Source organism: Lynx rufus, unplaced genomic scaffold (genome assembly GCF_022079265.1).
Source record: "Lynx rufus isolate CCGP_SWC_20201006 ecotype Redwood Valley unplaced genomic scaffold, mLynRuf1.p SCAF_1, whole genome shotgun sequence".
Lineage (NCBI taxonomy): Eukaryota > Metazoa > Chordata > Mammalia > Carnivora > Felidae > Lynx > Lynx rufus.
In genome coordinates this window covers 106888736-106901848 of record NW_025814823.1, presented here as the reverse complement: position 1 = coordinate 106901848, position 13113 = coordinate 106888736, and the positions used below count along the sequence as shown (strand labels likewise).

Below are 13113 nucleotides of genomic sequence, written 5' to 3'. Positions count from 1 at the left end.
TTGGTCATTTCAAGAAGCTCAATTTAAGGAAGTAAATAATAAAATATATTATGTAGAATTCTTAAAAACAGGTTAAAATTTTACTAAATTTTTATTCAACTTTCCTTTCCCCTCCCCAAGTTCCTAGTAAGTATTGTCAGTGAAAAAACATACATGTCTTGGTTTTTGCCAAATCATTTATCAACTCTTTAACATCTGTTCAATGTAAATGTAAACACAGATGATAGTAGTATAAAGAGAAAAGGAGAAGAAAGAAAACAGGCTGTTTTTAATTTGGAAAATGCTGAGTATAAATAGTAGATAAATCCCCATCTTTCCAATTATTTTAAATCATAAAATTCTGTACGCACCTTCAGACTTAATTATATACTCTTGGATGAACTAGTTATACAGCTAGATTCACATCACTACACTGTACACATTATAAAAAATTACAACATTTTGTAATGAATTATAAAAAAAAATGCCCAGCTTTGTTTCTTGGTTTGCAATGCACAAAGCTAGCAGGGTTTTGTGTGAGGTTGGATGCATTCAAATATTTTAGCACTTCAGCACTCATCTGCAGAGTGTTGGAAGCTATTTTCATGATGGCTCCTACAAAAGCTGGGACAGATGGCTATTTGAAGAAGCCCACATGGACTCTGGAACTGAGAAGTTCATTAGTTATTTCAATACACAAAGCATTGCAGAACCACTAACAGATATTGTTAGCACAATTAGAGGGAAATAAAACATTTTCCTTTGGATGAGCAATTATAAATTTGATTGTTACAAGAGTACATTTATTTTAGAGAATTCAAGTATGCAAATTATTCTCATAAGTATCAGAAGAAAAAACAATGGTAGAGAAATGTGTAGGACATCAGTTTATAAAAATGAAGAGATTTTTATATTGCTAAAGCAGAACTAAATGAGATGAATGGTCTGTGTGAAGTTTGGAGAAGTAATGGCTAAATGGTTATCTCTGTTTATTACTGTTTTTGTGTTTCAGGGATGATAAAAATTATTGCTGGTGCAGAGTTTTATGATGCCAGCAATAAATTATACAGCATAATACCATGAGGCTTGCCCAGTATGCACATATTATTGTACTTTGGTGTATAACTTAAAAAAAAAAATAAAACCAACCCAAATTCAGACACTCCATATAAACTCACAGAAAAACATCTGACACAGTCTGTAAACAACTGGCTGATAATTCACAGAAATTCCCTTTCAAGAAACCATTTCCTTATTGATTACATCTAGTGATAAAACATTGCTAGCCTTAAAAATACTCTGTATTTTAAAAATGTTACATTTTTTTTTAGTTAAAGATCTCAGAGAAGTAATAAATGATTACATGCTCATGACAAACAAAATCAAAAATGTCTAGGAAAAAGTTGTATTTATCCTCAGCTCCCTTGCTTTCATCCATCAAACCTATTTCCCTTCCAAGAGCTAACTATTAAATACAGTTTGGACTTTATATTTTCAAACCATTTTCTATGAATTTAGGAATATATACCCTGTGTGTGTGTGTGTCTGTGTGTGTGTGTTCAAAACTTTTTTTTTTGGTAAATGTCAAATGGTATCATAAAGTATCAATTTTTCTGATGTGCCTATGTATTAACCAACATGTCTTATAGATCTCTTCAGTCTGTATGTATATATATCTACCTTATTCTTTTAACAGCTACACTGTAACCATTCCTCACCTCATGAATATTTTCATGGTTTCTCACTCCTCACCATTGCAAATTGCATCCTTACATAAGCATTTGTGTGTGTGTGTGTGTGTGTGTGTGTGTGTGTGTGTGTGGTATTTCTATTGTGTCCATTTTTAAAAACAATGTGCTTTTAAACTAGCACTCTATATTACTTCATTTTTTTCACTAAGTATTTCACTCCCAGTAACCTTTATGTTGTTGTTTCTTTTTAAATGTAATAAAAATGTATGTTCTGCAGAGGCAAGGTTTCAGATCTCACATCTAATTCCCTTCACAGAATAAAAATTAGAAAATAATGTGAGTTACTGAACTGTTATCTTTTGATTAACTACAATTATACATTTAGATGAGAGCTATCTCCTTCAGATCCTTTCACAGAAAGTATTTTTCCACAGCAATAATTTTGATATGGAAATCACAAGAAATTTAACTTTTCAACACCAATTACCTTGATATGTAAATGTGTACTAATAAATTCCTATAACTTCAAGAAGCGCATTAAACAACTCAGACAGCCAACTATTTACTAATCTTTAAAATATCAATTAGAGGGGAGCCTGGGTGGCTCAGTCCGTCAAACATTTGACTTTGGCTCAGGTTATGATCTCACAGTTCATGAGCTCAAGCCTTGCGTCAGGCTCTGTGCTGATAGTTCAGAGCCCGGAGCCTGCTTCAAATTCTGTGTCTCCCTCTCTCTGCCCCTTCCCCACTAACACTCTGTCTCTGTCTCTCTCTCTCAAAAATAAACATTAAAAACTAAACTAAACTAAACTAAAAATAAAATAACATGTCGATTAGAATATTTTACTTATGATGCTTGAAATGACAAGGAAAAATTATCCTCAGTCACTCTTCTGGGACAATGTTTTATACCTGAAAGGACTCATCAGCTCTGCAAGTTCTCCTATTTATGCTATTGTTTGTCGTCATTTTACCTGTGTTTAATTTAATAAATTCATTTTTTGGTGAAACTAATACATACATCCTTCAACATTGTTGTAATCAAACACAATAAAAAATAACTGCATTTATATTAACAAAATGACCAAGATGTGAAACACATAAAAGTAAACAGTGAAAATGAATGAAATGCTGAAAGCTTTATAGATACTGAAAGTATTTCACTAGTGTTGAGATGGATAAATATGCAACGGGCAGAAGGAGATGTGAGTTTCTTGAGTTTCATTCACTATTCTTACTAACTACAGATGGGTCACGTGACTTACCTTACCAGCGTCACAGTCCGTTCCATCCATGGGTGGATCGAGCTTGGTTCTGCATTCTTTCTCACCCTCTACCTTGCACCACAACCCTGTGCAAATAAGATGCTGAAAACAAGGCCACAATAACTCATAAGGAGGAGGCATCACATTTTTGATGTGAAGTCAATAAATTTTGGAAAAAAGCGACTTTGACAGAACAAGAAATTGTTGGAAGAGAAACAGGCTCTAGGTACTTTGCATTTACAATTATAGTTGAATAGCATAGGCTTATTTATAGTGATGAGAATGTTGATACATAAGAACAGAAAATCTGTTTAATATGTTTCATTGCCTTTACATTTCTTTAAAACACACGTGATTATGGGGTGCCTGGGTGGCTCAGTCCTGTAAGCGTCCGACTTTGGCTCAGGTCGTGATCTCGTGATTCACGGGTTGGACACCTGCATCAGGCTCTGTGCTGGCAGCGCAGAGCCCGGAGCCTGCTTTGCCGATTCTGCCTCCCTCTCTCTCTGCCCTTCCCCTGCTCGTACTGTGTGTCTCTCTCTCTCAAAAATAAATAAAACATTAAAAAAAAATTTTTTTTTAAAAAACTGCATGTGATTATGCAAGACTAAGTAGCCACAACAGACCAGCGTGAGCTAAAAACCATTATTTATACTATTCTAGAAACCAGGCTGGAAGAATAAAAGTGAAGCGTTTGTGGCATGAATTTAGGGCCTGGTGTCTTAAAGCCTGTTGTCATTTACGCTCCGTTTTATGCTTAAAAATTACAGGATTATTTAATCCCATAGCCTTAGCTCTTGACACATTGCAGACTCTGAACGGGTATGTTTTTGTTATCAGTCATTTTTACCTCATTCTGAATGAGTTCTAGATCTCCAGGCTACAATGAACTTTTTCTGGGGAAAAGTTAGAGGGAATAACAAATACTGGGATAAGGCAGCAGAGACATAGCAACAGTGAAAGTAGAGAACTTCGCGGAAATGCAGGAGGCAAGACCGTCAGAAACCTACGCCATAGCTCTAGCCACTGCCAGCACGGAGACACAGTGAAGCACACGACACATCCACATTTTAACTGTGATTAATGTAGAGTGAAGATGGCTGTGTTACTCCCTGTCCAGATACATGGAGAAGAAAGTGGAAGAGAACAGATCAATAAAGACAACAAGTAACGGCAATGTGAACGGCGCAGTCACGTTAAGTGTGAGAAGACAAGCGTACTGGGAAAAGGCATGTAATGGACGGGAGTAGCGAACAAGATTTTAAAGAGGGACGGACCAGATCTGGATTGCCAGGAAGGGCTAGGGACTCTGTATTTGGAGGGAAAAAGAGGCCACTCAGCAGTGGTCCAGCAGGTTGATAAGACAAAAAGGCTATTTTAGGAGGCTTATGCTGATGGTGTATGCAAAACAGACTGAAAATCACTGCAAAGTAAAAATTAACTAATGACCCGAGTCTATTAAATACTTTGGAAAAGGCATATTTAAATGAGCATTTTAAACAGGTCAGTTACAATTCCAATACTGAATTTGTCACAAGGCCTGAAATATTATTTTCCTATTCTTCCTTTCTTTAAAAATATAGATTTCTGAAGTGTTTGTAGGCTCTTAAAAATTATACAGTGTCTGGCAAGAGTGGGATAGATTTTATTCATTTTATTTTATCTGCTGGGATAGTTTTTCTGCTTCAAAATATTTTATCCAAATAGATCTTACTATATTTAGGAGATGATTCAGCTTAATGTAAGTGCTTTATTTACACGTATCATTTACCAAAAATTCATCTAGGGATTTATTTTAAAGAATGCCAATGTCTAAATCAAATTGTTTCTTTGCAATATTTTAGACTCTTTAAAATAAACAGATAGGTTGTTTATCATGTACTTTTGTGCACACATTTATATCTCAATGAATGGCTCTCTAACCTGGGAATTACAGTTCCTAAATGTAATTTTCCCCCTTACTACCTTTCTGTGAAGGATGTCTTATAATCATGGGATCAAATGCTGAATTTTCCAACAAAGAAAAACTGCTTCATGTGTATTCAATAAATTTTGCTTTATGTGTATTATAGCATGAGTTATTTTTGTCAAGTTTGTTAGTTAACAAAGGCATATTGAACAAAAAAGCAAATCTTCTATACTGTAATTTTATAATCATACTTGCTTGTTGAACACTGTTGGTGGTCTAAATTCTGACCTTCACCCATTATCTGCTATTCAAAACAGCAGGTACTCTAATTGATTCCCACTTGAGTCAGTGGGAACATAAAAGCAAACTTGGCAGCTGTTCAAGATAAGCACAGTCATGAAGAATAAATCTCTCATAGAGGAGATCTCTTTACTCTTTATGTTCTGCTGGTCCAGGGATCTTTTGGTAAGTAAATTACAGCCTCATTCTTGAAAATGACTCAGATTCTGGGTTTCAAACTGAACCGTCAAAAGTAACACAGGAAAATGGGTGTGATAGGAGAGCTATGTTATATCAAGCCTTTTCTTCAGATAAAAAGGGGCAAGAACCAAACACTCCATGTGTTAGGCTAGAGTCAAATATTTTTTTGCAGTTTAATTGCTGAAACCACTTCATGTATCAATTAAGAAAAGAACTTTAAAACTTCAAACACTTTGCACAGGAATCCAGAAATGCACACCTCAGCTTTTCCTAGAAAACGAATAAATAACAATACTCTTTTTAAAAATTCTTCCATAATAGGAAAAGACCATTAAAAGCATATAATAGGAATTTCGATGTTTATCTCAAGTAGGCTTTTAAAATGTTTACATGAAAATATTATATGCTTTAAAAGAAATTATTTAAGTGGAAGATTAATTGCCCATGTATAAAAAATTATAAATTTTATCTTCGATAACCTATACTCATATCTTTCTTTATAGCAAATAGTTCCATTAAGATATTCTGAAATTTATGTTAAAATAAAAAAATCTTAAGTGCATGCATACGGAAGTAACAATTAAATCTTGTACATGTAACTTCTCGTTCTTCCACTAATTATCTTCCAAAATACAATTTCAGTATTTGATAGCAAATGTAATTCAGTATGGGATAATACTTTTAAAAATATTATGTTCCACCACAGAACACTGTAGTAGTTTTAAGGGTAGAAGAGAAGAAAGGGGGATGAGGTACTTAAAAAAACAGAAAACAAAGACTCAAAAGGAATAATATCAAGTTGAAATCTAGTTCTTTGTAAATACTAATAAAATTGGAAATTAAGCAAGAAAAAAGAAAGCGAAAAAAAATCCACTATTAGGAATAAAATGAAAGTGTAACTACAGATAATGTCAAGTTTAATTTTTTAATTGTTTTTTAACAATTGTTTATTTTTGAGAGACAGAAAGAGAGCATGAACTGGGGAGGGGTAGAGAAAGAAGGAAACACAGAACCTGAAGCAAGCTCCAGTCTGAGTTGTCAGCACAGAGTCTGATGTGGGGCTTGAACCCACGAACAGTGAGATCAGAACCTGAGCCAAAGTCAAATGCTTAACCAACTGAACCACCCAGGCACCCTGATAATGTCAAGTTTAAACAGAAATAAAAAGACATGAACTACTTTATGCCCATAAACTTGACAACTTGCATGAAACGAAATGATATTTTTAAAACACTTATTAAAAACTTACTAAAATGGACCCAAGAAGAAACAGAGAAGCTGAACTATTCTGTAATCATAAAATAGTTAAAACTGATTGTTATATATCTTCCCATAAAGAATACATCTGGTCCAAAAACTAACAATCTTTCAAAAAACATAGATTCTCAATTTACATAAGCTCTCAGAGAACAGAAAAAGAAGGAACACTCTTAAACACACATTATGATATCCAAACTAGACAGGGATTTCAAAAGAAAATAAAAATATTAATCTACTTTATTTATTAATCTAGATTTAAATGTTAAACAAGTTTTAACAGACTGAATCCAGCAATTCATTAAAAAAAAATGCAATGCCATGACCAAGGTGGGTTTTTTCTCAGAACACAAGTTACTGTAATATTAAACATTTGATGAATGTAATCAAGTATATCAATAACTTTAATATCTATGAATTATGTGTCTGTGGGTACAAAGCAAATAATACAATTCAATATCCATTCATTGAAAAAAATCTTAGCAAAGTAGCCATTGAAGGAAATGTCTTCACAATTACTGGACACCTATGAAACTCTACATTAAACATCATAAAAAATTTAAATGTTGAAAGTTTTCTTTTAAAATTAGGAAAATGGCAAAGATAGCATCTTGGCATCAACATAAGGAAGTGAGTACATGATGTATTCAAAGTGGCAAGAGGGCAAAAATAACTGTCAATGTAAACTCCTGAACTCAGCTAAAATTTTATTCAAGACTGAAGGTTAAATAAAGACTTTCAAGGAAACAAAAACTGAGTATTTACCACCAACAGATCTTCTCAAAAGGACCTTCTAAATGATGTATTTCAAGAAGGAATATGATTTCATAGTAAAGGACTGAAAAACAATGGTGAGCAAAGAGACTGATAAAAATGAGGATAAGTCTAAATGTTGACTATGGAAAGCAACAATAACTGGATTTTAGCCAATGTTTTTACAACTTCCTCGCAGTGGGAAACAATACTAGAAATCAACTTATTTACATCTCAAAAACTTTATCCTTTCACAAAGAAGATTTGGCCACTAGTAGTTGAATAAGCTTGATGTTTTCTCTTTTACCTCCCCTACTCCACATACTTCAAGATTGTTAGTGGCAGAGTTGAGTAATAGACATGGAGAAAAGTGTAGTCCATGCCCAGTCAACAACTGAAGTAGCAAGCTGCAAAGGACTCCTCAACAGAACATATCTGAAAGTGTTAAAGACAGTTAAGGAGTAAAAAAAAAAAAATTAGAGAAAGGATAACTGTCAGTACGTAGTTAATGAAGCCCCAAAGAAAACAGTGCAAAGTAAAAAGAAACTATTTGAAGTATTTGAAAGAAAAATGATCCCAAAGTTCCTAGTATGAAAGAGAGACATAGGATAAAAAAGACTCTCCTTCTGTAAAGTTCCCCAAAGACCAACCATCCTGTAGATCACAACCATAAATTGTGGACAGAATACAAAAAACAATTTCATGGTGGTTCTGGAGAATAAACAAAGGTAGGTGAACCATTTAGGGAAGCTGAAGGAATTGGTACAAGTTGCATTTACCATCTTTGCAGCTTTGATCTGACAGTGGGCTGTGGTCATGGCCTGACACTAAAAGGCTAAAGCAACCATGAAAGCATGCTGTTTTTAGATTTGTAAAGACAAAAGCTGCAGGGGTAGAAGCTGCCAAAAACTGAAAGGACAATCTCAAAAGGAAGAAAGAGAAGCCTGTCTTCAGCTGGCACTTGACACACACATACACGGACCACACTCCATATAGCCCAGATACGGAAAAAGTGAACTGACTGAAGATATGAGCTGTTTGTTATCCACAGGAGGTAAGACAAAGTTTCCAGTTTCAATCTAATACTTAATTCTCTGGGTGGGGGGCTGGGGGGGGCATGATGGGTGAGTGGGGAGAAGAGACACTCTTTAGAGGAATATAACAGAATTCAGAGTACCTACAACAGAGGTCAGCAAACTTTTTCTGTAAAGTGCCAAAGAGTATATATTTTAGGCTTATGGACTATATGGTCTCTGTTGCAACTATTCAACACTGTCACCGTACCTGAAGGTGGCCAAAGAGAAGATATGATAAATAGGGATGACTGTGTTCTAGTAAACCTTTATTTACAAAAATAGGCAGCCAGTCACCAGGCTACAGTTTGTAAATTAATGTATTAATATATGATGTCTTAATATATTTATATTGCAGAACAAAACATGTCTACACAAATAATCATTCACAATAATCAGAGTAGCCTTACTAATAATAGCTAACATTCCAGATGTTTACTAAGAGATGAGGTAATAAAGACAATAGATTATCTACCAGTGGAATACTATTTACCATGAGAGAAAAACTAATTACTGACATACATAAAAATGCACAAAGAATGTACAACTATTGAATGCAGAGAAAATTTTGGTTTTTCTAACAGAAAGTGGTAAAGAAATAGAGTAAAAATATAATATAAATATGAAATACTAACATAAAACAGGCTGACAGAATAAAAAATCCCCATAAAACGAATTTAAATAAATGTAAAAATGTTAAATTAGCTGACAAAAATACAAAAAAAACTACTACATTTGTTTAAACAGAAAAATATAAAACCTAGCTACTGCTTTTCTCTAGTGAACATATCTCTCTATATCCATATCCAGAGTTATAGTTATATCTGGAAAGGTTGAAGATATAGGTTTGGAAAATATTAGCCAGGAGAGAAGTTTTTATGTCAGACAAAAAAGATTTTAAAGTACAAGTCATAAAAAAAATGGATAAGATAAATCAGATCAAACAGATGAAAAACTGTGTGTATATACCTAGTAATATAACTCAACATTGGTTTGTGAGCATAATTTGTTCTGGAAACATGCTTGTAATCCAAAGCACGTGTATATCAAAGTGAATTTCAAGAACCATTGGCTCAGTTATGATCATGTGACTTTCTACATCACGTCATACTTGTATTGCAAGACTTCCTCATTTATCAAGTTAAAATTCATTAGAAATGTTTGCTCATCTTGCAGAACACTCAAAGAACAAGTTACTCACAATCCTAGGTTTTACTATATATATATATATATATATGTATGTCAGTTGTAACAAAACAAGTGACAGAATGAAAGGTAGAAATAAATAAATCAACAGTTAGAGTTGGGTATTTTAGTGCATGACCATCAGAAACTGACAGAGCTATCAAACCAAAATAAGCAAACAAGTAGATATTCTGAATACTATTAATACGTTTCATCTTAGACCTACTGACAAATAATAAACTTTAAAGAACACATATTCAAGTACACATGGAACAATTACTAAAATTTATCCTGTATTTCATTAAACAGGAAACTTCAGTACATTTTAAAGAACTGGCATCATATACACTATTTCACCTTCTTGCAGTGTGATAAAAATAGGTATAAATAATAAATGTTATCTTTTTTTTTTTTAATTTTTTCAACGTTTATTTATTTTTGGGACAGAGAGAGACAGAGCATGAACGGGCGAGGGGCAGAGAGAGAGGGAGACACAGAATCGGAAACAGGCTCCAGGCTCTGAGCCATCAGCCCAGAGCCCGACGCGGGGCTCGAACTCACGGACCGCGAGATTGTGACCTGGCTGAAGTCGGACGCTTAACCGACTGCGCCCCCCAGGCGCCCCAATAAATGTTATCTTTTAAAAACTCTCTGCATGAATAGGAAAAACAAACCCAAAGTGTTTCTGGTGCTAAAGAAATGTTTAAGCTAAAAGGAAATGAATGTACCATATAAGGATTTAGTTCTTTAAATTAAAATTTCAAATTAATTCTTTAAATTAGTTAATTCTTTAAATTAAAGTAGGGAAAAAAGTGTATAAGACGGAAAAACAAAGAAACTAATAAAAAATAAAAACACAAGATTAATGAGAAAATTTGATGGATTCGTCCACCTCAAAATTAAAAGACAAAGGGCAGTGTGTAAAAACTTAACACACAAATAACACACTATTAATAAGTAAGCAGTAATTCTCACCTAGATTATAGAAAGACATCCTGCAATTCGGCAAGAATAACAGAACACTAGAAAATGGGTGAAAATGTAGATAGGCAATTTACAAAGATAGGGGCTTAAAAAATAAAAGCCCGTGTCAATTAAAAAGAGGAAAAAATGAGTTCTATGAAAAGAAATTAAACAGCTGGATTATGCAGTCTAATCAGCTGCCATGAAACTCATGTGCTCACAGCCTATGTAAGGGCTGAAGCCCAAAGGGGAAGATGAAGCTTAGATTAGAATGGAAACATTTAGAATCAATTCTGGGTAATTTTAAAATTATAATTTTATTGATCTCATAGGAAGGAAGGATTTAAAATTTACAACTTCATCAATGTTGACAATATCATTTATCAATAATGCTACCTTAGTTGCCACAATGATTACTAGCCATCAAGGGCAATTTCATGCCATGTCTTTTTCAGTCCAAATTCCTGCTGGTTCTGGAATTTCAGAGTGCCAAATCAGACACTCAGTCTTCTGGAATTCTTTGTAAGTTACCTCATTTCAACGTCAACCTCTTCACTAGATCACGATAGGTTTTAGAAAGTCCATTGCCTTTGACGTATCAACTCAATGTAAGAGACATATAAAACTGGAACTTTCCTTGTTACTTTTTTTGTCACCACATGATTTTATCAGAGTAGAAAGTTTGCTATATGATATACTATGCATATAGTATATCATTCAGTTCACAATGTGCCTCCTCCAAAACCAAAGTCAGAACCTTATGTTTCTTGGAGGTCTTCAATTTTCAACACACTTCCTCTTACTCAAAACATGCAACTCAGGGGGCCTGAGTGGCTCAGTTGGTTAATCATCCGACTTTGGCTCAGGTCATGATCTCACCGTCTGTGAGTTTGAGCCCCACCTGAGGCTCTGAACTGACAGTATGGAGCCTGTCTGGGATTCTCTCTCCCTCCCCACCTCCCTGACCCTCCCCAACTCGCTCCCACACTCACTCCCTCTCTCAAAATAAATACACTTAAAAAAATGCAATTCTTCTTACTGTTTCCTGGGAAACAGCCATGCTTCTGAAGTCTGAGCCAGGGTTCGTGACTTTAGGAAGCTACTAGGCTGACTTGCTTCTTATGGATCTGGCTCAGCCACAAGATGCCAGGTGGCCCAAAGGTACCAACAAGAAGTCAGCATATTAAGTCCGAAGAGTGAGCTAGTATCGCTGGAGGTCAAGTTAAACATTGCCTTTATGCCTCAGCAGATGCCTAATGCCCTTAAACATTCTGCACATGTAAGTTACTATATCCTAAGGGTAAATCTGCATTACTAATTAGAGCAGCATAAACGTAGTGTTGGGAGTCTCTCGTGCTTGTGTATAACTCACATACTTCCTGGCTAATTCAAATACTATGCACCAACTACTGTGGTCTCTAAGATTCTACCACAGACACACAGGTTGAAAAGCTGGTATGAGTCCACACTCTGACAGCGTGATACTTATATACAACCGACTGGAAGTGGGATGGTCATAGGATGCCTGATTCACTCACATATAAGATGTGAAACACAAACTATCTTTATAGGCTGGTTTTTGTGTAATCACTGAGTTAACACTGAATAACATTTAGATTATCTTCATGCTATCTTGGCATATTATATAAGACTTGACTGTATGAATGAAAATTTAGAATCTTTATTCCATCGTTTAGCTGATTCGCTTATTCATTTAACAAATATTTATTGAGCACTCTTTTAGGTGCTAGAGATACAGTGATAAAAAGGACTGATAGAGACCTCCTTTGGTGTTATGAAGCCTGTCTTCTGAAGAGACTTTTTTTTAACTTTATTTGTTTTGAGAGAGAGAGGGAGAGAGAGGGAGGGAGGGAGTGCATGAGTGGAGCCCGGGCAGAGGGAGAGACAGAGAGAGAGGGAGAGAAAGAATCTCGAGCAGGCTCTGTGCTGTCAGCGCAGAGCCGCCGTGGGGCTCAATCTCACAAACCCTGAGATCAGGATCTGAGCCAGAATCAAGAGCCAGTCACTTAACCAACTGAGCCACCTAGGCACCCCTAAAGAGCCTTGTTTTATACAAAGGCTGGATGACTGGCTGATATGGTGACTCCATGCGTATCCACTTGAAGGTGTATGTGTGTGGCTTAACCAGGAAAATTATCCAGCATTCTACACTTACAACTATTTCCCTTATATTTTTAAGTTCTTCCTCCTGACACTTATTATATGTTCAGGTGTTTCCAAAGAGCTCCAACTAACAGAACCAAATCCTGTGGGAAAAACAAATCAACTGCATATTTTCAGACTTCCTTTTACTCCCCTCTTCTGCTTTTGGAACAGCTAATCATTTCCACTTTGAAAAATGTCTTCACTGAGCCTCCATGATCTTACTTTCTCTTGGTTCCATTCCTACCAACAGACTTCTTCAGAGTTTTAATTGTTGCTTCTTTCTTATGTGCCTCATCTCCAAATATGGTAATCACCGAATTCTCAGTCTCAGGACTTTTTCATTTCTATCTAACTCCTTTCCTGTTGTTATCATTTAGTATCACATCTTCATT

General features: G+C 35.1%; 1 protein-coding gene across 1 annotated transcript in view; it reads right to left on the bottom strand.

The window, feature by feature from the left end:
• Nucleotides 1-13113, bottom strand: part of ADAMTS19 (ADAM metallopeptidase with thrombospondin type 1 motif 19) — a 248895-nt gene that overhangs the window by 86908 nt on the left and 148874 nt on the right. Inside the window, exon 11 of the mRNA XM_047094684.1 lies at nt 2936-3037. Coding sequence (XP_046950640.1) covers nt 2936-3037 — 102 coding nt within the window. The remainder of the gene's footprint in view (nt 1-2935; nt 3038-13113) is intronic.